This window comes from Perca fluviatilis, chromosome 18 (genome assembly GCF_010015445.1).
Source record: "Perca fluviatilis chromosome 18, GENO_Pfluv_1.0, whole genome shotgun sequence".
NCBI classification, from domain to species: domain Eukaryota; kingdom Metazoa; phylum Chordata; class Actinopteri; order Perciformes; family Percidae; genus Perca; species Perca fluviatilis.
In genome coordinates this window covers 32,414,274-32,440,837 of record NC_053129.1, presented here as the reverse complement: position 1 = coordinate 32,440,837, position 26,564 = coordinate 32,414,274, and the positions used below count along the sequence as shown (strand labels likewise).

General features: G+C 40.3%; 1 protein-coding gene across 5 annotated transcripts in view; it reads left to right on the top strand.

Annotated features, from left to right (window-relative positions):
• col12a1b (collagen, type XII, alpha 1b) overlaps positions 1-26,564 on the top strand; it is a 153,423-nt gene that overhangs the window by 580 nt on the left and 126,279 nt on the right. For all 5 annotated transcript variants that reach the window (XM_039782832.1, XM_039782833.1, XM_039782831.1 and 2 more), the window contains exons 2-12: positions 438-549; positions 4,350-4,466; positions 6,278-6,421; positions 7,718-7,777; positions 9,050-9,313; positions 10,332-10,496; positions 12,510-12,683; positions 13,379-13,669; positions 14,438-15,040; positions 18,422-18,703; positions 18,793-19,068. In XM_039782832.1, the coding sequence (XP_039638766.1) occupies positions 474-549; positions 4,350-4,466; positions 6,278-6,421; positions 7,718-7,777; positions 9,050-9,313; positions 10,332-10,496; positions 12,510-12,683; positions 13,379-13,669; positions 14,438-15,040; positions 18,422-18,703; positions 18,793-19,068 (2,452 nt within the window). In that variant the 5' untranslated portion in view covers positions 438-473. The remainder of the gene's footprint in view (positions 1-437; positions 550-4,349; positions 4,467-6,277; positions 6,422-7,717; positions 7,778-9,049; positions 9,314-10,331; positions 10,497-12,509; positions 12,684-13,378; positions 13,670-14,437; positions 15,041-18,421; positions 18,704-18,792; positions 19,069-26,564) is intronic.

Below are 26,564 nucleotides of genomic sequence, written 5' to 3'. Positions count from 1 at the left end.
GAATGTAAGTTGTTTTAAGAAGAGAAAACGGAATCTAACAGAGAGAGAAAGAGAGATGAGACAGGTTTGCCTTTTTGCGCTTTTAATATTAAATTGGCGTTATTGGAGTTTTACGCTGTTAATTTGTCGATTTTTGGACCTTATTCATTCATACATACAAAGTCAGTCATGTAATATTTGTTTGGCTGTCTGGAGAGCAGTTATCGTGGAAATATGATTTTGTTAATCTACTGAAAGCGGCGTTTTCTATTGGATTTTAAGCAACTAATTGATACCAGATGTAGATTTAAATGGTGATATATTTACATGAGGCAAGTGATGGAGGTTTGCAGTTCACATTGGGATTGCTTAAAGGTCTTGTGAAGCCCTGAGGCTGCTGCGGGGCTGCATGGGCTGACGTTAAAAGGGTCTAACCGCCTCCTTCGTTCCTCTCTTAGCTCCATTCATGTGCTGCTGAGCCAGAGGAGCTGAAGATGAAGAGCCGGCTGTCTCTGGTGGCGGCTGCCCTCCTGGCACTGCTGCTGACCTCCTCTCAGGCCCAGGATCAAGGTAAAGCCGCTCCTCCTCCTCCTCCTCTCTGTGATCCAACACATCTGACTCCAACTCCTCTCAAATCTGCCTTTTCTCTGCCTGCAATGTCATTTAGTCTGAATAAAAAGAAATTACACAGAGAAAGAAAATGTGTGTGTTTGTGAATTGATTAGTTTGAAGTGACTTGCCTCAGTTTAACCTTTGATTGATGCTTTCCCCCACACTCCAATAATTCTGTCTTCCATCTGGAAGTCACAAGATTTCCTCTTGAAGTGAAAAACTGTCTCCACTTAAAATATCTGCTTTGAATTTAAGGAGAAGAGCTTTTTTGTCCAAACCAGTAGGACCTTTAAAGTGTTTTTATATTTTAGCCACGAGTTTAACTTGCTTAGAGCAGTTATGTAGCTAAGACTTAAAAGTACAAAGCAATATGTGGAAAAATCGGTTTACTTGTTAGAAAGTCTTAATGGTTTTTGGTTTAATAAAATAAAAGCGTGCTTTCTTATGCTATCACTTTACATCACTCAGTTTTGAAAGACAGTAATCCATCTTAAAAACTATCCGCAATTAAAAGAAGTGTGTTTTAGCGTCTGCTGCATCCCATGTGAGGCTGTAAATCTTGTTTAACTGGGGCATCTTTCCATCTTCATACAGATGCAGTTTGATGTGTTTGACACTAGGAGGGCCCCTTGCTTTATGTCTACTATCTATTACTGTAGCCTATATTTCTCCAGTTTCAAAAAAGAAAAGAAAAACCCAGACGGCACGTGGCCAAGTTTCCTCCCTACGTCCTTTCTCCTGATGGAACGGAAAGACAAAATATGAGTTTCACATTATTTTCCAGAAGTTTTTGAGGTCAGGAGAGGAGAAAATATGCTCCTCTGTGCCTTCTGGATTTTCTCTCGGAATAAAAAAAAAAAGAAAGAAAAGAGTGCAGTAAAAACTCATCAAATCACCAGGAGGCGAATCTTTCTTTTCTCTCCTTCCAGGAGAGTTTCTTACCTCCTGTGGACCCCCCACACCCCTTTATTAACCCAGCGGGGGCCCTCACTGCCTCCAGAAGTCACGGCATCTTTAATGGGGTCGTATATATTCTACCGTGTGAAATAGTTTGACATGTTGGAGCCAGAGTCCAAGGCTCGAACACCTTGAGGAAAAAAAAAGACTCCAAACAGGAAGGACTCTGCCCTAAACTGTCACATTTTTAAGTTGAAAAATTGCAAAATAAAAGCAGTTTAGAGCAGAGCCTTTGATGTTTCAAATAAAAGCTCCACATGGGAGCGTGGATGGTGTGTGTGTTTGTACAAGTGTGTGTGTCCATCTGGTTTAAGAGCTGAAGTTCTTTTGGGTAGTTTTTGTCCACTTGGGAAACAGAAGCAGCAGCCCGCGCCGTGGCCCTTGAATTGACTCCCCAGGTTGGTGCTACCTCCATTTTTGACGTCCTGTCACCCTCCCGGTCAAGCCTCGACCAGACCCTGAGTCTTGGCTTCACGACAATATTTTACAATGATATTCTTCACTCCCACACTAACAGATGAACTGGTTGGCGGTCTAGGAAAAAAAAATGCTTAGATAGCCTACAATAATCTTTAAACTCTAGCTAGATGATATGTTGTATTCATTATTTACTCTATGTTTTGTTTCTTTGAGTAATTCATACTTTGCATTGTGTGTTTCTACAGTCTTACTTCAGAATCTGCAGCTGCAGAGTTTCAAAAAAAATGAGCACAAACCCTGGAGCTCAGATTACCGTTAGATTAACGTTCCTCCAGCACGAAAAGATTAACAATTAGACTCACTGTTTCCACCTGTTTGTTACATGAAGACGTTAGATACGGTTTCAGTTTAGGCGAGTTTGCGTTTAGGAAATTAATGTTTTGAGAAAGGTTTCTAAAACTTGAAAATATCCAGTTACAGGGGAACATTGGATTTATCCATTAAGTATTTATACTACAATCCCAAGTCTTGTTTTGACTATTAATTCCATTAAATGTATTAATGATGCATTCCCTCCGTAAACCATGACAGATTCATCCTTCCTTGCTAAAACCTTGCCTCGTAAAACATCAAGCTTATTCATTCATTACATCCTTGAGCTAATTTTGTCATTAAGATACTTTATTGTGTTTAATTGTAGGTCTTAGCCAATAGCCTAAGGCTACATAAAATTGGTGCGTTATGGCAAGCTAGTTTTTTAGGTAGGTACCCTTTTTGTATCTCGTTTTAACCCCAACCTGAAGAATATCATTCTAAAATATTTAAAAATTAATCTGTGGACCCTCGTGTACATGGAAACTTTTTGTCCCTTGCCCCCAAGTTGTTGTAAACAACTTTTCATGTACACGTGATGCATGATCTCCTCCATGTCCGTGATCACAAGTTAAACTTTAATCTGTGTGCACTTTTATCTTGTTTGTTGGTTAACGTAACAAAAACCAGCGGTTCTTAAATTATAGTCCAGATCCTAAGAGGATTCTGCAATTTTTAACTGGAGCAAATGATGAAATCTTTTGTTAAATTTGGGTCTGGAACTGAAGTAGTTTAAGAACCTCTGGTGCAGTTTTTTTCGGAAACGTGAACAGAAAAAAAGACGTACACATGTCTTTCACTGACATTGTGTATTCTTTTATGAGGTTTGCAATGGCGACGATAAAAGGTCAGATCAGAGAACCAGATCTTTACCCATTGTATAATCAATACTGGAGAGTTTCATCAAATTTGTGTGCTTTTGTTGTTTGTCAATTCAACATCTCGCGTTGGATTGAGGTCATGGACAGTCTGCTGGATGTCAGCCAGTCCATGTTGTAGTTTGTTGGAATTCTTTTACAAAGTGTTTTTAAAAGTTCTTCCGCTACATCACCAGCCAAAATGTCTGGCTTTTTCTAGATACAAACCATCCAAAACATGTTGGTTATCAGTCAAAATGACCCGTATGGAAGCAAAGAAAGGCCATTACAACCAACAATTACATTTCAAATTTCAATCAATTTAAATTGATGTGCTTGGAAATTGCTTGGAAGAATGCTCAAGTTTTGGGCTTTCAAAAACCTGGTTTTGTTTGCATGATTTGCAAAATTTAAACAGAAAATTAAATCATCCAATATTTAAAAAAAAGCAAAACAAAAATTCAAGCGTCCAATATTTAATTCAAAAAATGAAGTTGCTTTCTTTGTTGTGACCGGGAAAACGTAACCTGATTTGACAAAGATCTAACTGATTCCATTTAGGGCTTGATTGCTTCTCCTTCGTAACCTGATGACGTTTTTCCATCAAATCTTTTGTCTAAATGTCCAACAACAATCCAATTTGGCCAACTTAACTTTTTGGCTTAACTTGACTTTTTAGATCTAATTCAATAACCAGTTGAATCTGAGCATCTTGAAACCATTTTATGTTTGGATATTGGAGTTTTTGAAAGCACCATACATGATATCCAAATTGGCCTTTCTTTGCTTCCTTAGACCTGGTCACAGCCAAAATTCACCAAAGTGTTCATCTTCCCGCCCTGTTTGTTTTTCCTTCTTGAATGTTCTAAACTGCAGGAAGGTAGTGTTGTTGTGTTTAGTTTGTTGTCTGTGTGTTATTGCTTGAGTTGTTGACTGTGGCTGCTGGCGCAAACAGAGGTCATTTTATTTCCAAAATGGCTTCCCTCACATCTTTAGTTTAGATTTGTGTTGCGTTGTTTGCGCCAACAGTGAACCTGACAAACTACCCCCTGGAAGTGTTGACTGTTGGGAAAATCCTTTTATACTTCACATTACAATACATCCACCTCCTAAAGCTGCAGGATTAACTGTGTTTACCTTTTCTCTTCACAGTCGATCCCCCGTCAGATTTGAGGTTTAAGATTTTAAATGAGAACACAGTGCAAATGATCTGGAGCAGACCACAGTCGAGGATACAGGGCTACAGAATACATGTGACCTCAGACACAGGTGGGTGCTCATTAAACCTACGAGTTATGTCCTGCCGAGCCCGTAACATTACAGCTGTCATAAACTCTCATCAGTCTGCCTGGCAAGACTCGACACTCCCTGCAATTATCTGAAGATTTTCTGCAGACACGTGTTTGGCTCCAGGATATCTAAAAGATAAATAGGGAGGTAAATGAAAAATATCACTGCCATGGAAAGATGTCATCATTAGTTTAGTTCAGGAGTGTAGATGTCACGTCCATCAGGGTTCATTAAACAGCTGAGATGGTTTTAAGAAAAGAAAAAAAAACAGCCAGCAGTCATATCAGCTACTTCTACACTTAGCTAACGTTAGCTAACTCAGTATGTTTATGGGGGTGTTTTCCTAGGGTTTGCCCCTTAGTTCTAATGAAGAAACGAGCTGAATGCTACAATACACAGTACAATACAATTTTAGACAATAGTGTGCTTTTGTGGCAAGTTTAGGAAAAGCCTTCTCTTGTTTCAACATGACAATGCTCCCTTTCTCAAAGCCAGGAGCTGATAGACCTTTTTCACGGCAGACATGTTGACATGTCATAGTAGGAAAAGCACAGGTTTATTCAAAACCATTAGTGATGGCTGCATTCCACTTAGGAGAGGCCCTGGTATTGTGCATGCTGACTCACTGAAATAGCTTACTGGGACACTTGATGGAACTGAGCCATCGTTAAGTTTATCAATTTCAGCTGTGCTTTTCCTACTATGACAAGTCCAAATGTCTGCTGTGAAAAAGGTCCATTGTACAAGCTTTTTCGCAAGTTCAAACATAGGCTATTATAACTAAGTAAGTGTTTATTAAATGAGGATTTCCCGCATCACTAGTAACGTTAACGTTACATAGACTAGCTAGTTCTTACATAGAGATTTGTTGCTAACTGTTGCTAACTTAACTAGCTAGCTAACTGACAGGACTAATGTTAGCTTGTATATTCATAACTGCCAGGTGAAACAGCTACATGCTATTGGCTAACTAAACCAACAAGCTAACTGACATAACTCACATTAGCTTGTATATTTACATTCAATAACTGCCATATATAACTGTTACATTACAACTAAACTAGCTAACTGACAGACAGAATTAACGTTAGCTTACAAATTCATAAGTGCCAGGTAATGTTACTATTAGCTAACTAAAGTAACTTAGCTAGCTAACTGACAGAACTAATAGTATAGTAGCTTGTATATTTACATTCAATAACTGCCAGGTGTAACAGCTGCATACTGTTAGCTAACTAAACTAGCTAGCTAGCTAACCGACAGAACCACAATACACCTCAAATTACAAAATGTTATGCCAATAACATTACACTAAATGACTAAATAATGTTGGTTGGTTTCTCACTTAAACTTATACTTATACTTTAACGTAAAAGTGAGAGCTTAAGGTGTTATTTAATGTACTTTGTGTAGATTTAATGGGTTTTTTCACAGTAATTATCCTGTAAACCTGCACAATAGACTGGAAATATCTACTAGCAACATATCAACACATGAACAATGAATAAAAACCTGTGGACTATTTGAAGCAAAGGATTTTTTGATAAATAAGTATGCTCACCTTAATGGAATAATTGGGCATTTAAGGGTTAAAATAATGTTTTGATTCATAGTAATGGGGGAAAATTTCATTAATTTAAATCATACGGTTGTGTGTTTACAAGGCTCTTCCAGTCCTCAGGTCAACAGTCGGAATCAGTTTTTTCTGAAGACCTGTTTTAACTTTTGGAGAAATGAAGTAATGCAATAGTTTCCTAATGGTTTCCCTCTGACTTTGTGCATTCTTGTAGAAGAACCAACAAAAGAATTTACTCTGCCTGCATCTGCGACTAAGACCTCCATCTCAGACCTGAGTCCAGATGTGGATTATACCGTAACAATATCTGCGTACGCTGGATCAGAGGAGAGTCTGCCTATCTCCGGCCAGATCACACGTGAGTCACAGTGTCCCTGAGTGTGTGTTTGTGTGTGTAAAGTAGCACCAGACTTCAAACCAAATACTGGTAAAGTTTGTAGCTGCAGCTGGTCAGTTTTCTTCACCAAATGCACAGGTAAAACACCTAAAGACTCCATACACCGAGTAGGCAAATTAACAGAAACAGTTGGTGTTTTATAGACAAGAGTGAGCTTCTGTTATTCTGCATCATTTGTTTTTCATGATTTCAGTTTTACAGTACAGTTTGTTCTTCACGTAAATGTAGTTTAGTCGAGAAAACACCATCATTTAGTAGCTGTTCTTGAATTTTTGATCTTTCTCTTTTTGAGCACTTCAACTTCTAATCTCTGCTTAAACTAAACCGCCCAAACCGCATATCTCGTCAACATTCTCGTATACTGGGCATAAACAGGAGGCAGTTTGTATACTCTGCCCATTGCAATGGTAGTCTATATCCTTGATGTTCCACTTCCGGGATTGCTCCGGTGCTGCAGGAAATTCTGCCGGATGCAAGTATTTTCGCTGATGTCTGTTTCCTTCTTCTTTCTTTGTGTTGGCGTTCTAACCTCCGGTGGATTTCTGAGGACTATAGTTACCTGCTCCTCAGATCTCTGCAGGGTAAATCCAGACAGTTAGCTAGACTCTGTCTGTCTGTCCAATCTGAGTTTTCTGTTGCACGACTATTTAGCAAAAGATATTTGTTTTTCAACCAAAACGTCATAATGTAAATTTGAAAAGATCACAAGCTAAAAAGTTTGGGAACCACTGAGTAGTCGGTGAAAGAGGGACAAAGAGGCAATGCGTTTATCTACGGATAAGATGAGAAAAGAGCAGCTGCAGAAGGTTAAAAGACACAACAGTCCAGTAAAAGTTACATTACATATGGATCAGTAAACGAGCAGTGAGCCAGATTTCCAGCGGCGAGTGAGGTCTTCACTAACATCAAGGCAGCAGTTTGGTGGGGACGCCTGCTTGGCACCACAGTAAACACTGATGATCTGACAAACCCTCCGAGCTCGGGAGATTCCCTGGAAATCTGTCGGAAACGATGACATCAACTGGTTAGTTAAGCCATTTGGGAGCTTGTTTTGCATGTTCCTTGTATCTGCGAGGAGTAAATGTTGCACAAGAAACCCTCAAGATGAGATAATATATATCTCACGTATGGAAAGAAGAGAAGAGTTCTGGTCCAGTTTGAGTGGTCTGCCATTTTGTTGAAGAAAATCAGCAGATTATTGATTATCTGAATCATCTCTAACGTCTGTAATTACATGATTGTGTTATTGTCTTTCAGTTGAGTCAGCTGGCGGCACAGGAGGAGCTTCCAGGAAACCAGACCCTTCAGATTCAGTCAGTAAGTCCTCTTGTTCATTTAAGCCTTCAATTTGACGAGGGGTTTCACTCTAAGATAACGAGCCCCAAACATTCCAAGTCTCCGCTCGACTTTTTCCACTTTTTGTTCTCGAAAACTTTCTTCCTCACTGCTGGGCGGCATCCACCAGCGTGATCTCAGCAGCGAAGGGAGGCTCCTACCGCACAACACCCCATTGTATAGCTATAATCAAAATTAGGCCGCCATAAATATCTGAGGTATTCGGTCATTGGTTTGGTCCCCTGCCGGCCAATTATGCCAATGCGGAGGAAACTGCACATGCTTGGTGCGGGGGTCGTAGGTGGGGCGGGAAGCTGCTGTTGGAGCTGGGGGAGCGAGCTGAGAGGAGCCCAGCCCTGAAGTGCTGAGAGAAGTGGAAACCATTACAGATGCTGATTTACAAGAGCACTGCTGCCGTTGCTGCTGCCCTGGCCCGGTTCTGCAGAAGATGACGAGCTTTTGCTGATTTTTCCTTCTTAAAGTAAAAAGTAACAAGGAAACTCCTAGAAAGTAGGCTAAAGCAGAGAGTCCTGTACCTCCACCTACAACAGCACAGTTTGATCCATCCAGTGTGACAGAACATACCCAAAAAAAAGTCTATATCATACTCGAGAGATCTTTGAGGGGGCGACCCTCATTTACAACGACATCGAGTCAAATTACAAAGACAAGAACAGAGCAGCAACACAGAAAAGAAGCATCATAAGAAAAATAGAAAGACAATAAAACGATCTGAATTGGAAACATGATTTGATAAGTAACTTCTAATAAAGGATAATAATGATGCAAAAGAAAGTACTATTATGTTTAGCAATTACAAGTAGAAGTTTGCAGGTTTAAAACCAGATGTTCAAAAGGCACAATTGGGTTGATTTTAAAGAAGTGTTGTAATTTGTTCCAGGAGTCGGGTGCACTAAAGTTATAAGCAGTTTTTCCAAGTTGTGACCGAGCTCGGGGAACATGAAGTAAAAGCCAGTCAGCATAGCAAGTCCAATAATGAATAATGAATAAGCTTTAAAAAACCATATTGAGAAATACCAAGCTTTTATGAAAAAACACACATTGTCACATCAAATGGGATCAACTTTGAGTAAGTACAGTACTTTTCCAGGTTCTCATCCAACTTGCCACATCCCTAATTCTGCAAACCCTTGAATATTTTTGGTGAGGGAGGTACACGTCCTTATGATGTTTTATGTTAATTCTACCTTTTCTTTACTGCCCTCTCACTCCTCACTTTTTTCTCTCCCCCAGAATGCTCTTTCAGTGCCATTGCCGACGTGGTGTTCTTGGTGGATGGCTCCTGGAGCGTGGGCAGGCCGAACTTCAAATACATCCGCAACTTTATTTCAGCGGCGGCCGGCGCCTTTCAGATCGGAGAGGACAAAACCCGGGTGGCCGTGATCCAGTACAGTACCGACCCCCGAACCGAGTTCAACCTCAAACGCCACTTCACCCGACCGGCACTGCTCCGCGCCATCGGCTCGCTCCCGTACAAAGGAGGAGACACCATGACAGGTACATGGATAATGTTCTCGAATGTTACATTTTCACACTATTTTCTGTTTTCACCTCAGTATAAATTAGTTTTCTGTGGGTTTATTAAAATTATTATTTCTTTTTTTACAATTTAAAATTTTATTCAGTTAAAATTTATGTTCAGGTTTTAGGTACTTTTTATTCTTGTGTGTGCAACATACAGTAAATCATTACTTTTTCTAAATATTGTATTTTTTATTTGTTTTGCTGTTTGGCCTACATGGTTTCAAGTTGACAAATGAAAGAAATTATCTTAAATAATAATCGCAAAGTGTTTTTAAAAACAACTCTAATCTAGGGATGTCCCGATCATCCTTTTTTGGCCCCCGGATCCCAATCCGATTTTTTAACTATTGTATATCTGCCGATACAGAGTCCCGATCCGATACTAGTATTCACATAGATAATAGAGCTGCACACTTTTTTAACAATCGCATTGCAGATATTGCAAGTGGATGTTGGACTGTTCAACATACTTCCACACCGCTGACATTTTAGCCACGTTAATGAGCAATGCCAAGTTACGTACGAGTTTGCGTTCTGCCGTAAATTGTACACAGCTGACGTAAATGATCGGAGTAAGCTGATAGGGGTGACTGCCGATCCCCGATCAGTTAAAAAATGCCCATATCGGCTCCGATTGGGACATCCCTACTCTAATTGTATTTACATGAAGAAGGAGCCTGTAGCCAAAAAAACTCAGGACCAACTTAAAACGTCTCTGTAATTTCCCCCCATGTGTGGTATTCACTTTTTTGACCCAATAATAAAGTGGCATTTTCAATCAATACAGAAATAAGAATTTACATGTAAATACTTTAGATTTTTCTTTAGCATTAGCAAAAATAAAGCCCATCGTTGGTTAGGTCAGTTTGTGGTAATGTTTTCCTTATTGTATAGGGACTATAATAAAGAAGTGTTAAACCTGCACTATGAAAGCAGACACTTTCTGTCTGCTTCATTTAATCCTATTTCCCTGCATGTCTCGTTGCTCCAGGCGATGCCCTCGACTACCTCCTGAGAAACACTTTCACCGAGGCGGCCGGTGCCAGGACGGGTTTCCCCAGGGTGCTGGTGATCATCACAGATGGCAAATCTGAGAGTCCGGTGGAGAGTTACGCCAAGCAGCTCAGGAGCAGCGGGGTGGAGATCTTTGTCCTCGGTACTTAGCCAGAACAAGTTTATTACATTCCACATCTTCCATTCGCATTAAATGCCTTTAACTGCCGTTCGTAACAAAAGCAGCTTGTGATGATGTAATAATAGAAGAAAGAAGAAAAAAAAATACAAGCGAGTGATAGCAAGTTTTATGTATGTTTACGCTCGGGCTTCACTGTCAGACTTTCCACAAACTTCGGATGGAGGAACAGAAGTGGGCTGTTGCTATGGTGTTAAAGAGGGCTGGTGATTAAATAATAACAACACATAATTTTCTACGGTCTGTGAAAACAGGTCACTGATGGATAACTGCTGAGTGAAACATAAAATATACTCTCAGTGTGTGCAGCTGGTAACATGTAGGAGTGACACTGTAAATGTTCACTTCTGCTAAAAGAAAATTAACAGACCTCATAATCAGCCTGGTCATCAAGTTTCTGGAGTTAGGTCACGGACATTTGCGTTGTGATATTTTCACAGGACATTTGAGTTGTGATATATTAAAGCGTAGTTTTAGCGAATTATTAGAATTGTTGGGTCTTTGTAAATTATAGAGTGTGGTCTAGACCTCCTCTATCTGTAAAGTGTCTCGAGATAACTCTTGTTATGAATTGATACTATAAATAAAATTGAAATTGAATAGTTTCTGTCGCCCCCATGAGGAATTCTAAGTAATGACAACACAACCGCGTCCACATGATACAAGCCTTCCGTGATCACCCCTCCTCGACACAGTTGCTAGTAGCCAAGGAGGACACGGAGGATTAAAAAAACATGATGGACTCTTCAGAAGAGGTCGTTATCTTCACTCGAGTTTCTGCGCGGGAAAGTCACCAGACGCCACCATCTTCTGAACATAGTCATACTGAGAGATCCAGAGAGAGTTGTGTGGAGCTGATAGTCTTCATTAGCTTTGTAGCAACTCATTTGGCAACGGCTTGAATGTGTACAGACGTTCATTAATATCAAAAAGTTACGCACTAAAGCTTTAAAGGAAAATTGTGCTAGGTGTGAGAAAAATATTTTATGTCAATATGTCAGAGAACGTGATACTTTTCTTTCTTTGCACAAACAACATTCTGATATATTTATAAAAAATTGACTTTACCAGGGATAAACAATGAAGTCATTGTTTTCCCTGGTAACTACGCAGTCCACAAACAGAAACAGGCATTCAATATCCGACATTAAGACATAACCGTGTGCGTAAAGTATTTCAAATGTTTCTTTCTTTTTTTTAAATAAATGGTAAAAAAACATAACATGAAAAAGAAATACTGAAATCCAGTAAGTTTTAAAAGCACAGTGTAAAGTACTGCAGTCAGACTTATCCACAGTGTCCACAGTAAAGTACACTACTGTGTAGAGTGGAGATTAGTTTTTGTCAGTCAGATATGTGATAAAGAAAGAAGAAAGAAAGGTAAGCAGGACAGGAAGGAAGGAAGGAAGGAAGGAAGGGAGAAGCACCTTGTTAATTTCCCCTTGTGTCGATCAGAATGTTCACATTGATATTTGACTCAGTCGGACTTTGAATAAACTACATTCTGTAAAGGCTCACAGCTTTACTGATAGTGTCCAAGTGTTGCAAAAAATATATAGGATTGTAAAACTCATATTTACTGCCATGCTGTCAGACTTTCCAGCGAGAGCGGAATAAAAAAAATTAAGGCTTTCGATTGGTTGTGAATCCAGCTGGAGAACGTTTAATATGGTTCATATATATTTTATACAGTACATCTTTATAGATTGCTCATTACGTACAGTATTTACAGAACTGGAGCAAACACACCATTTACCTTTGACACCGTAACCCTTAACACGATGCCAGTGACTTTACAAACCCTGCTATGAATTTACTGGAGTTGCCTCTTAGTTCAGAAATGAGTGAATGTCCCCACATTCAGCAGTTAGAGACAATCACAATGGTTTCAATCGAATAATTTATCCATTGTCATAAATTACCATATACTGTGCATTACCACAACTTGGATTTAATTTTTTTCTTTGTCCATTTTAGGTATCCAACAGGCAGATGAAGAGGAGATGAAGCGGATGGCCTCCACGCCTTACAGAAGTCACATATATAATGTCGCCAACTTTGACTCGATCAAAAATGTGCAGAAGGAGCTCATCACTCAGGTGTGCGCTGGCGTCGAGGATCAACTCAGCTCTCTCGTCAGCGGAGAAGAAGGTAAGATGTGATAAAAAAAAAAAAACTACCTTTATTTCTGGGTAACAAAATTAAGAGTATCACATCTGTCTTAAACAAGGTTTTCATCTTCTGCCTTCTATTGTCCCTTTTTTTTCCCACATTGTCTTAAAGCAGTAGTAACATTTTGGGAAATGCACTTATACGCTCTGTTAAATAAGAAGATCGATACCACTCTCATATCTGTCCTAATTTGAAGCTTCAGCTAGCAGCTGCTTAGCTTAGCATAGCGACAGGAAACAGGAGGGAACAGCTAACCCTGCTCTGTCCGAAGGTAACACATCCCCCTGCCAGCTACTCTGACACTCTCTTATTAACATGTTTTACGTATTTAGATTAATGGCAAAGTCTTTGGACAGAGCCAGGCTAACTGTTTTTCCCTGTTTACAGTTTTTATGCTAAGCTACGCTAGCCATCTGCTGGCTGTAGCTTCATATTTAATAAATTTTACAGTGGTCAAACGTCTCATCCCAGTAAGAAAACAAAAAAACATGTTTCCAAAATATCTAAATATTCCTTTTGTATTGATATTTAATGTTATTCTATCATTCATTATTTTATCTGATAATCACCTTTTTGAATATATTTTCTCAAAACCAAATTAAGGAGACAAATGAGTGTACATTTAATGCACAATAAGATTCAGATAACTCTGATTCTGACTCTGATTTTTGCAGCCGTTGAGCCTGCCTCTAACCTCCAAGTCCTGGAGGTGGCCTCAAAATCCGTGCAGTTGACCTGGGGCGCCTCTATCGGAGAGGTTTCTGGATACAAGGTGCAGATGATCCCCATGATGGCTGGCGCCAAGCGGCAGGAGCTGTATGTGGGCTCGACCCAGACCTCGGTGATGGTCAGAGACCTTTCTCCAGACACAGAGTACCAAATCAGTCTGTTCGCCCTGAAGGGCCTGACGCCCAGCGAGCCCGTCACAGTCATGCAGAAGACGCAGCCAGTTAAAGTTTCACTGGGTGAGTGCAAAATAGTAATTCCCAATTAGTCAATTTTGGCTTTCTAGTAAATGTGTGATACATGAAGGTTCTTCCCTTACTTCAGACACAAAGAGTCTTCAATGAAATGTCTGTTAATGTATCAATAATGCAGAAGATCCTCTGATTGAATGAATGAGGCAGGAGGTCACTTTATAGGAATACTTCAACATTTTGGAAAAAGGTAAAATAAGATCTCCAAATTAAATTCTTGTGTCGGAGATTGCTCAAAGATCTTTCCCACAAAATGTTCCCTTTTTTATTCTCACGTTTGAGCCAAAAGGTGATTAGCTTAGTTTCCATAGCTTCCACTAAATCCACGAGTCGTTGTTTATACATCTCTTTTTGTTTACGGATTAAAAACAAGATGCAATGTCATACTTGGGTTTAAGAGTGTTATTTTTTAACTTTGGATGGAGTCAGGCTAGCTGTTTTCTCTGCGAACAGTCTTTTTGCTAATTCTTCCCAGCTTTAGCGCCATACTTAAAAAATGTCACATCATTATCATCAGCACCACAAACCTCCACTGGTCGAACCTGATGCTGTTTCTGTCATATGAGAGTTAACAAAATGAGCAGCTCCAACTCGTAAATACCATTTACATCAAGTCTTAATAAGGAAAGAAACTGAGGATGAAAAGTCTCAGAATACTGTATAAGTAAACACCCTAAGATATATTTCAGCGTGCTATCGTTTAAGTTAGTCAGTTACAACTTTTTATTGTGCTTTGTGTGTTTTTTTCCAATCTAGAGTGTTCTCTTCGCGTGGACGTTCAAGCCGATGTCGTCCTCCTGGTCGACGGTTCCTACAGCATCGGCCTGGCTAACTTTGCTAAAGTCAGAGCTTTCCTGGAGGTGCTGGTGAACACCTTTGACATCGGGCGAGATAAGGTCCGGATCAGCTTGGTCCAGTACAGCAGGGACCCCCACACCGAGTTCTACCTGAAAACTCACCACGACCTGAGCGCCGTGGTCAAGGCTGTGAGGACTTTCCCGTACCGCGGCGGCTCCACCAACACCGGCAGGGCCATGAGCTACGTGAGAGAGAAGATCTTCCAGGCCTCCAAAGGGGCGCGACCCAACGTTCCCCGCGTCACCATCCTCATCACTGACGGGAAGTCATCCGACGCTTTCCACGATCCAGCCACCAAGCTGCGGAATGCTGATGTGGAGATCTTCGCGGTGGGTGTAAAGGATGCTGTACGATCTGAGCTGGAGGCCATCGCCAATACACCTGCAGAGACCCATGTGTACACTGTAGAGGACTTTGATGCCTTCCAGAGAATTTCCAAAGAACTCACGCAGTCCATCTGCCTTAGGATCGAGCAAGAGCTTCGCAACATCCACCAGAGACGTAAGTAATGTTGCTTTAACCCTCTATGCTGATGACAGTGTGCTTAATTCAAGTTCCTTTGAGCAATCTACAGTTGTTTTAGGGTATAATTTAGATATTTCTTTCCTGTTATTGATTCCTCATTTGTTGTGTCATGTTCGGGTTTAATTGTTGTTATATTGTCAGAAAATAAACCAAATCATGATGAAAGCAAAAGCAGCCATTATTTTAAGTAAATGAGGCTGAAATATGTAGGCAAAAAAGGTATTTTTTTAATTTTTTATTCTGTATGTTCCCATGCACAAGTGGAATATTTGGTGGTTTTCTACTGGTTTTAACTTAAGTTAAATTTTATCTTTCACTGTAAAGGTGGAAATTATGAATTACTTGGTTTGAATAGTTTGATTCTTTCTGTTCTGTTTTTGTGACTCTGCAGTCAGACAGTATAAAATCAATTGTAGGAAGATCTGTTTCACCTGTGTTCATCCATTGTCCAGTAGTGGGAACTACTTTGCTAAATCGTGTGCTTATACTTACATTTGTCCGCTTTGTTTGTTTGTTGTTGTTTTTTTGTCCGTAAGATTATGGAAAAAACTACTGGCTTGATTTTCATGAAATTCAGTGGAAGGGTGTAGCATAGGCCAAGGAAGAAACCATTGAATTTTTGAGCAGAATCAAATCCTGGGGCGGATACACAAATTATTTTTCACTTTCGTTAACATTCACGAGATAGGGCATGGCCTTGGCGGAAGTCTGCGCTCTCCGAGTGCCCTTCTAGTCTAATCAGTGGCCCAAACTAGCTTAGCATGACCATGTACCAACCATGGAGTACCAAGCTGTCAGTTTATTTGTTTAGGGTTGTTGTTGAAGCGTTCACCAAATGAGCTTTGATAAAGACTTGGCCACGAGAAGAACTCTTCTTAATCATAGAAATCTCAAAGTTCTTCCGTTTCTCACCCCGGTAGCTCGTTGATATCAATTATTTTGTGAGCTAACATTCATTTATTACATAATTTCAAAACGTGTTGATACTGTGTCTGTGTGTGTGTGTGTGTGTGTGTGTGTGTATACCATGGACGATGAATGCTTTTCATCAGTCTATGCAAGTTAATTTGAAGTAATTTCTTTTTAAGTACATGTTTAATTAGACCTACCAGTCAACTATTATGATTTAGAACATTTGTAGTGATCAAATCAACATTTTAACAATTAATCACTGTATCAGTCAGTCTCCACTGTGGAGGAGAATACAGAGAAGTACCAACAGCCGTCCACATGCACACAATTACTTTCATGTCGCTTTTCCAAGTGTGGCTTTTTTCAACCGAACCCTCTCTTCGCCTCAATGTGTTAAACACATGTCCACCTTTTCATCTTTCAAGGCCAGAGAGAGTTCCTGCATGTGGAAATATTAAAACTGGGTCAAATAGTGGTTGCAGAGATTTCTTTTCATTTGTTCAAACACAGTTGAATCACCAGATGACTGCCTTGTGTGTTGTCTGTCACGTATCCGTAAACAGAACTTGACTTTGAAATGCATTCTTTCTTTTTGCTGAAATCATTAGCCATCCCCGAACATCTCTTAATCAAGTTTAAACAAGCAAGAAAAGTTACTCGTGAATACTTTTTTCACCCACTTAGGCTATTAATCACGCTCTTATTTTGCCAAAAGGAGCTTTCAGGTCTGCCAACTTAGAATATGACTCACACCAGCTTTGATTGCCGATTATATAATTCTTATATAATAATGACTTTATGTCAACAGAAGTGTGCAGGAAGCTGAGTGAGCAGCGCAGTCAGAGCTTCCATCCAACATATTTGCTCAAAGAGCTCGCACAGTGGGGAGTTTCACAGCCGCCCTCCTTGTGTTGTTTTAATGATGGAGCTGTCAGAAGGGTTGTACAGTGTACATCTTTATTAAATGGCATGTAGGTCAGCCCGCCTACTGTCTGGATTCCTTCATTTGTTTTCTTTGTTTGATGTAGGGATGTCACGATACCAAAAATCTAGAAGTCGGTACCGATACCACCAAAATTACACGAGACTTGATACCAAAGTCGATACCACGGTGTGTAAAAAAAAACTAAAAAAAACAAAGTTATTGATACCAATACTCGTGAAATTTCATGTTTCTTGATATCCAATTCGAAACCACGTTAAAAAACAAAACGATAAGTCCCATGTCCTCCTTTGTAACGTGTATTTAAGAATAACAAGGATAACACTTGGGGGTTTAAGTGGAGGGGGCAAGGAGAGCGTGACTTACATGTAATCTGGACCCACAGCCGGCTGCTCCGAAGCCTGCCATCACCACGCAGTAGGGGTGTGTAAAAAAATCGATTCACATTCGAATTGCGATTCAAGCTCTAACGATTCAAAATCGATTCATAGAATCTTAGAATTAAAAAAAAAAATTGTATGTCTACTGCAATCCCATGGCAAAAGTAACTACATTTACATACTGTAAATTGTTTTTTGAATCGAGAATCGTTTTTGAATCGAAAATCGATTTTGAATCGAATCTTGAGCCTGAAAATCGGTATCGAATTGTGACATTTTCTGAGTCGTGCACCCCTACCACACAGCCAGCGTACGGTACCGTCTTCCATGAGTTGACCCTGAACTCCCAGACAGCAAGCATGTTTAGTTACGTATGTCTCTCTCTGCCGTTGTTGTGGTCCGCCAAAACAAGCGCTAGAGTAAGCTAATGTCAGTAGCTACCGTGGCTAACGTTAGGCTGTGACAGACAACAGCAGACAGAAACAGATTTACTTTCTGTTTGGGAGCAAAAGCCTTTGCTGTAGATGTAATGTTACAGTAAAGCCAGAGGCTGACTGCGGTTGGGTCAAGCCTTCAGTGAGCAACGTGTACGGTTTTCTGTGCAAATCGGCTTTCTTCTTCTTCTCCAGCATTTAGCGGCAGACTAGAACACTTGTAGTTATATACTGCCACCGTCAGGTTTTGATTGATTGATTGATTTATTAGACAGTAACAGAAATAAATGCATAACAAAATGCCAACACAGTGACATTGTACATTTATCAGAACTTTCGAGGATAACACAAGAAAGTTACAAACTTATTTCCATTGTGGTCCTCGTAAGAATCCTCGTAAGGTCCGGAAGAATTGCATCCCTCGGTACCTACGGTAATGTAGAAAAACGAGTACTGTCACGTTTTTTTTAGAATTTTGGCACTGACTTGGTACAGAACTACCAGTTCTCGTGACATCCCTAGGTTAAAGAAGTCTTGGTTTATTTATTTTTTTACCAAAGTGCAAACCCACTTTTAATCTAAGAGAAAGGCTCAGCTCAGTTAGCATCATCTTTGGTGATTTAGATTCAAATAATTCTCCACATGGCAGTGTGTCCGTTAACTTTGTTTCCTTTCATTTTCTCACCAGAACTGATCCAACCGAGGGCCCTTTCCTTCTCAGAGGTCGGCCCCAGAAGCTTCAGGGCCAGCTGGGAGATCGACCCCACTGCCAAGGTCGAGTCCTACTTGGTTCAGTTCAAGCCGGCAGACGATGAAGGCGGGCATTATGTGTCCATGTCTTTGCCCGGGGACACACTCACCACCCTCCTCCCCTACCTGACTCCAAACACTCGCTATGAAGTCAAAGTTTTTGCTCAGTATGAGAACTGGGACAGCTTGCCCGAGACCGGCTTTGAGACCACTTTAGAAGGTATGTTGACTCAAGACATTTACCTTTTTATTTTTGAAGCTGGTAAATTGGAGCCGTGATGCTAACTAACTTATTCACATTTGTTGCAGAACTAGGCTCTGTGCAGAACCTAAGAGTGTCTGAAGAGACCACAGACAGCTTCAGAGTATCATGGCAGCCAGCTCCTGGAGACGTCACTCGCTACAAATTGACCTACGAACCCGCAGGGGACGAGAGCTCCAGGCTGGAGACGACCACGGTCCGCGCCGAGACGACCATCGTGCTGCAGGAGCTTCAGCCGAAAACCACCTACCGCGTCACCGTCACTCCTGAATACCCCTCCGGCTCCGGAGTGCCACTGCAGACGGATGGCACCACCAAAGAAGGTAACAAGTTATTACTGTTACAAATTAGAAAAGAGCAATATTTGGCACTGGAAATGTCTCTCGGAGCATACAATTTGATGCATTTAGCATAACAAAATCGCACCACTTCTTAATCTCATAACTCAATCCAACCAGTACACACATATGTCATTCAAATATTACTGGATTTAGTGCAAGCTCCATCAAACATAAATGGCAAAAAAATATTTTTAGAATTTCCTTAAAAAGTGAGTGCCTGGGTAGCTCACCTTGTAAAGCAGGTGCACATATATAGAGGTTTACTCCTCCATGCAGCGGCCACAGGTTCGACTCCGACCTTCGGCCCTTTGCTGCTCGTCGTTCCCCCTCTCTCCCCCTTCATGTCTTCAGCTGTCCTGTACAAATAAAGCCTAAAAGGCCCCAAAAAATAATCGTAAAAAAAAAGATCAGGGCTCATAATCATCGAATTTCAAGTTTTTCTACCGTATCAAATGTAATCCAGGTGACTGTTGTTTGTACCTCCATGGTAACAAGGCAAACAGCAACTGCTAGTAGCTACTGTATAACAGCACAACTTTACATGGTGCAGATTAATCAAAATATAAACAATGTTAGGGGGGAAAAGCAGGTCTCAGGAGCAGTGTTAGTGCAATAAAAGCAATATTTTCATAGTCATGGCAACATTACACCACCTGTTTGCATCAACCATAGCATGATGCATGATGGTAAATGTAGTGCAAAATATATTCACGCTAAATAAAAACAAGCAAAAGAAATGGAATATATGAGTAAAACCCAATTGAAAGTGGGTCATACTTATTAGTTATCAGTTATATTACTGGAACTACAAAGCCATTTTAAATTGCGTATTATTATTTTTGTCATAAAAAGTGTCTTTCAAAGACACTTGAATTGCGTAACATATCTTTTAACTTTGGGCCAGAAGTTGAGCACTGAAGTCCAGAAATCTGAGTAGCTGGAAAAGTAACGGCTGAGTCACTGGTTCTGATCCGAAACAGGTGCCTGCTGATGTCTTATGATCATTCTCTTTGTGCTATGGGACAGTAAAAACTATTTAAAAAAACTAACTTTCTCAACTAACTCATTTAAAGACCACAGGGGAAATAAGTTCAGACTTAGCTCTGACATCCTCAGTGACTCTATTTGTCCACGGTTTTTTAAATTTTATTTTAATAGTCCTCATCTGTCATTTGGCGTTTGCTTTCATTCCAAAAATTTCCTGGGAGTGCCGGGAGTCCACACATTTTTGACCCCAGTGGAAAGTCAACCCTGCAGTGTTAGTACAACCTGCCACCCATCCAGCTCCTCATCAGATCTGTCCCACCTTACAGGGAAAGGAATGAAAAACAGACAGAAGCACAGAAAGCTGGGAAATAGAAGTGGGCCAAGATGAATTCAGTGGTGATAAACAATGGAGAAGGAAAGTGGCGGAGATTCACACACACACACACACACACACACACACACACACACACACACACACACACACACACACACACACACACACACACAACCACTCCCCCGGTTAACATTATGTCATGGAGAAACCTGCTAGGGAGGTAGTACGTAACTTCGGAAGGCATTTAAAATGATTGAGACCTTGAGAAAAGAAATGTATTCCTGTCTACCATGGCAACAGCATTTCTCACCGTGTCTGGGTGTACTGTTCACTTTCTGATTCTTCCAGCTGCTTGTCGTCTTAGGTGAACTTTAAAAAAAAACCATTTTTGACAGTTTATAAAAGAGGCATGATTAATCCCAGCTTGCACCTCTTTGACATGAAACACCCCGCTGGTTCTGAGACGGATTTATCTTTTTCCTCCCCCCTGTATGGCTTACAATATTGTTCCCATTACGATGTTTACGGTGCCATGACTGTATCTCAGAACTATGACTTGATGCAGTTCCTTGAGGTTTTGCATGAATTGCCCTTTTTTGCTTGCAGTCCTTTCCACCAACTCCTGTGTTGGGACAAAAGCACATACCGTATTGGTCAGAATATAAGAAGACCCTGATTATAATATATAATATTATTTTTTAAAGACGCATTGTTGGAAAAAATACTTTAAAAAAGCCAAATATTGTTATCATAAAGAAAATAATTCTATTTGAAATTGAATAAAACAAGGTAGGCTGTTGTTTTTAACATCTTTTAGATCAAATATTATTAAATATTACCAAGGCCTTCGGTAATGGGCATCCCATCATTACGTTTCTCTGTCACGTAATCACACACTCTCCTGTCAGTCTCTTGGAAGCGGCTGCTTTGAGGACCACGGTAAGATTTTCTCTGGCTGTTTGCAGTTTTAGACGGTGTAACATCTCCATGACAACGCCTCGTTGTTCTTCCGTTCTAACTTCCGACTTACAGGCTTTTTGTAGCTGGGTATATCATTTGTTTCGTCTGTGTATGAATGTGGATAACGTTCGTGATAGTGAGATGCTCGCTACAGTTACACTTGTAGTGATTAATCGGCGAAAACACGTTTTTATTTCTCTTGAGTCACGGCTTTGTTCTAATGCCGCTGGGCGCTCCCTCTCTTCAGTCACTCTCTATCCCTCTCCAACATACTACGTTACATGGCTTTCAGGCGCTCGTTGAGACTCCGTCTAAAACTCTGCTTTTCCGACCAGCTGTTTGTAACATTAAAATAAAATGGATTCCGATAATTTCATTTCCATAGCTTATAGCTGACTTCTCTATTGGCTGTTGAAACAGGAGACGTCTCTTACGTTCTGCGACTTTAACAGCTGAAAGTCTCGACCCCGATTATAAGACGACCCCACTTTTTCAGACTTTTTTTTTAGGAAAAAAACCCTGTCTTATATTCGGACCAATACGGTAATTCTTGGTTACATACTGTAAGCCGCTGGGAATAACTTTACTCTTCTTTTTTTTATTGTCGGACTATGTAGGAAAACAGAAGTGCATTTCACTTAAAATCCTTGACATTTTCATCACTCAGTAGGAAAAAACACTCAGTCAGGCAGATGCAACAATAAACCATTTCACAGTAACATGTTAACACCAGGGCACATGAGTCACCTCCTTATTTTAATATTTATTCTTTCAAAGGGGAATTGTGTGAACATGCCCTACTTACCCAAAATTCAGCTCAACAGCTCAGCTGGAGCAACTGGGAGTTTGGTGTCTTTGTCAAGGGCATTTCAGACCGACTCCTCTTCTTTCTCCTCCTCTTCTTATCAAGTCAAGGACATGTTGCAGTTATTAGACCGCAAGGCAAGGCAAGGCAATTTATTGATATAGCACAATTCATATGCCAGGCTAATTCAAAGTGCTTTACCGAATAAAAACAAACAAAAACAGATACAGTGTAACAACAATACAATATTCAGACACACATTAACAACAGTAAAAGAGTGAAATGATAGGTTTCCATTTAATGTACTTAATGATGTGCCTTTTTATTTTAAATTTTTATATATATATATATATATATATAAGCTCCGCACGGAGCCACTGTAAAATAGTTGTGCGAGGAAAAACTCAGATTGGACAGATAGTCTATATAGATTCACCCTGCAGAGATCTGAGGAGCAGTTAACCATAGTCCTCAGAAATCCACCGGAGGTTAGAACACCAACACCAAGACAGAGGAAGGGGACGGACATCCGGCGAAAATACATGCATCCGGCAGGATGTCCTGCTGCACCGGAGCAATCCCGGAAGTGGAACGTCGTGGATACAGACCAGTGATCCACAGACCAAACGTGGATGAGCAGGCTCCTCATGCCTGGATTTAACTTCCAGAATACCTGAGGTTGGCCAGCACCTTTCAGGCTTTTTAGTCAGGTCTTAAAACATTCCTGTTCTCCAGGGATTTATAAACCTGTACATTGCTTGACGATTGAAAAACACACCGCTAAATGATCTAAATGCAGCTTTGTACGCTAAGAAACAAACAAACTAGGGGCTAAAAGAGGCTAAAAAGCTCTGTAGAGCTCCCAGGTTGGTTTTATCATCTTCCTGCAACAAATGAACTTCCTGTGGACTCATTTCATTCAGTTTTAATATCAAAAATATGGTTTAATTAAGGTTTAAAGAAATTAAAATTTCCTTTAGTTGAGGAACAGAATTATTAATTCTTTCTAAATTAAGATAGAGCGCTCCGTAAAGTGCAAGTATGTGTCCTGAAAAACTCTGTTACACTTCATTTGATGATCGACTGTATTTTTAAAGTAAAATGAACTTTTAGTAATTCTACAAAAGATACAGTGAATAAACACACATATCAAGATATCTAAATATCTTTCTTCACTGCTAACGTTCTGGCACCCAGCTGTGGCCCGCTGATCCTCCCAGATTAAGGGATTACTCTATTTTTATTAGGACTTTGTGTCTCAACAACCACAGCTAATGCTTGAGGTTTTTCACTGTAATTGCTGTGACGAAACCCTGGAAGGTGACCAAATCGTCAACGAGCTCTTCAAACAAACATTTGATGCAAGTCCGTGTTTAAACATGGCTCTCTTTTTGCTCCAGAAGCGATCCCACTTTCAATACCCAAAGAGGCTTCAAGGGTCAGGCTTATTGTTCCTGGAGAGTAATAATAAACAGTCAGAACAAGAGAAGTGGTGAGATGGAGAAGAGAAAGACGACATCCAGTTTGACGATGTTACAGTGTTGTAAAGAACAATTCATTCTTTACCACCTGGGTCTTTACCACTTTTTATCCTTAGATACTTTTTTGGTTTATATTTACTAGGCTGCTGGACTACCCCCTCTCAGTCGGTTAGTCAACTAATCGGCCATTTTGGTCTTTAGTCCGTTAGTAATTCTTTTTTAATCCTTTTTCCATGCTTAATGACTTATTTCCGAGGAACTTCTGAGCACATCTCTGGTAAACACGAGATTAAAAGTGGTGCTTTTGCCTGAGTCTTTGTGGAGAAACTCAGTTTTACAGATCTGTCGGAAATCAACTAATCGCTTAGTCGACAAAATTGTTGAAAATTAGTGTTAGGCGACTAAGAATTTCTTTACTCTTATTGCTCATAGCTTGCAGAATGTGGCAGGAAATGTGGGAAAAAAAAAAAAAAAAAAAAAAAAAAAAAAAAAAAAAAAAAAAAAAAAAAAAAAAGAGAGAGAGAGAGAGAGAGCAGGATGACGTGCAACAAAGGTCCCCAGCTGCATTTGAACAGTGGATGGTGAAGGTGAACATTTACATCAATGTCCTGCTTATGAATGAAAATAATCTTGCTCAAGATATCCTGTGATTATGTATCCCTCTCTATCCCTGTGTATTTTGTTGCGGATCCAGGTATTAATTTGCTTTTATCAAAATAACAGATTTATAGATCTGTGTAATTAGTGGATGCATTAGCTGTCTGGTGTTTTCTGGTGTGATTAATGTTGCACAATGAGTCTGAATGGCTGAATATATTCCACGGACATGTATGTGGTTCTATTTAAACTATATGAAGTGTCAGCATACAGGGCTGTGTGCACATGGACCACAGCAAAAATATTTTGGGCAGAGTTCGTGCAGACCCTTGCAGACAAGATGACATAATTCATGTACACTGACTCTTGTGGCTACTGATGCTTAAAAGAGTCAAACTGGGGACCTTTTGTTGCGTGTTATACTCCTCTCTCTTTCCCATCTGTATCTCAACTGCCGCTGTTCATTAAAGGCAAAATGCCAAAAATATAGTTATTTAAAAAAGAGTTTCTAAAACGGATGTCCAGTGCTGTCCTCGACTAAAGACATCCTCAGTCGACTAATATTTATGATTTTGTCGACTAATCGATTAGTTGATTTTCGACAGATCTGTAAAACTGACATTCTTCACAAAGAGTCATGCAAAAGCACCACTTTAAATCTTGTGTTTACCAGAGATGTGCTTGTAGGTTTCTTGGAAATAAGTCATTCAGCATGAAAAAGCGTAAAAAATGACTAATGGACTGAAGAAATCTTAGGTGACTAGGACCAAAACGAACGATATCAGTCGACTAATTGACTAAGAGCGTGCAGCCCTGGTGCCAAGGCCATCACGTTGGACCTGAACTTGATGGATGTGGTTAGTTATCAGTGTTTGCTCACCTGTGCATCTCACACAGTGGAGTTGAAGCTAGTAACAGTTAACAGTGGACACACAGGCTGAGAGGGAAAGATGAGAAACGGCAAGACCCGACAGGAATGTAACCCAGCTGAGAGCAGGGCTGGAAGGTTAGGAGGAGCAGGGAAGACTGACTCATTCCTGTCTCTGTCTCTCTCTGTTTATGTCTCCGTCTCCATGTGTCTCACCTTCTGTCTTTGTCTTTCCTATCTGCCTATCCCATTTCTTTTTAATTCTGTTTTCTTTAATTCTCTGTCTCTCTTTGCCTTTCCCTCTCTCCGTCTGTCTTTCCTTGCCTCTTCATGTTGTTTTCTCTGTCTTTCTTTCTCCGTGTTGCTATCTCTCTTTCTTTCCTTTCACCTTGTGAGGGCTTGCCTGGAATTTAATAGTCTTGTCCGCAGCCTCCAGATGCCTACCTGGTCGCAGCGCCATGCAATCAATACAACCTCCACTGTTTCTTTTCTTTCTGTCTTTCCAAAAGCTTCAGGATGTGTGGGGCCGTACTGGCACAGCGTTTTGCGTTTGTTCTGCCTCGTTGCATTCACGGTCTAGTTCTGAAGTGTGTTGGTAAGGTCCCCAGACATCCGTGGTGTTGGCCCACATCAGAGGCAGCTGGCACGAGGTTCCTCATTACCTGTGTTTCCTCTCACATGCAAAGCTAAACCTGCTCAGATGTGCAGTGGAAAACTGCACCGATACTGTACCCACATTAAACCCAATGAGCTCACTCTTTCTTATTGTAAAAACTCTTATTGTACAGTAAGAGCTCGTATTAAGCTTCGTCGGGACCTGGTTTTGCGCACAAGAGATTTGTGTTTACGACCGAATGGGAGCTGAAATGGAAAACTCTCCCACATGCCAACAATCAGCAGGTTACCATGCTTTCTGTGCTATATCAAAGCCAATCCAGGTCGTTGCCCAAACTACTGTATAAATACTACAGAGAGACTTTGTTTTCATTCTTTCCTAATTTGTTCAAACAATGGCACGTTGATCCCCGCCTAAACTCCAATGACATTATAAATGCGGTCCATCTCGCTCAGTTTTTTGGCGTAAACCTGCCCACAAGGCTTACCAAGTCCTTCACTTTTAACACTCATTTGGAAAACCCCCAAAACATTGACATTAACCAGGACTTCTTGATTGTTGGACCAGTTTGGCGTGATGTTGCTGTGGGATGGAAAAGCTTCCATAACTGTGGAGCGAAAAAGGGAACATTTCAGGAATCGCTTATTGTCAGAGTGATGACAATGCATCTTTTAAACTTATAGAGTTTGATTTTGAATGTCTTCCACAAGGGCCTGAAGCCAAAAAACACAAATACAAATGTGAATGAAAGGAAAAGTTGTAAAAATTGTAACGACGAGGAGGTTTACGGAACGATTATTACCGCCGCAAAAGAGGGTTATGTTTTCAGT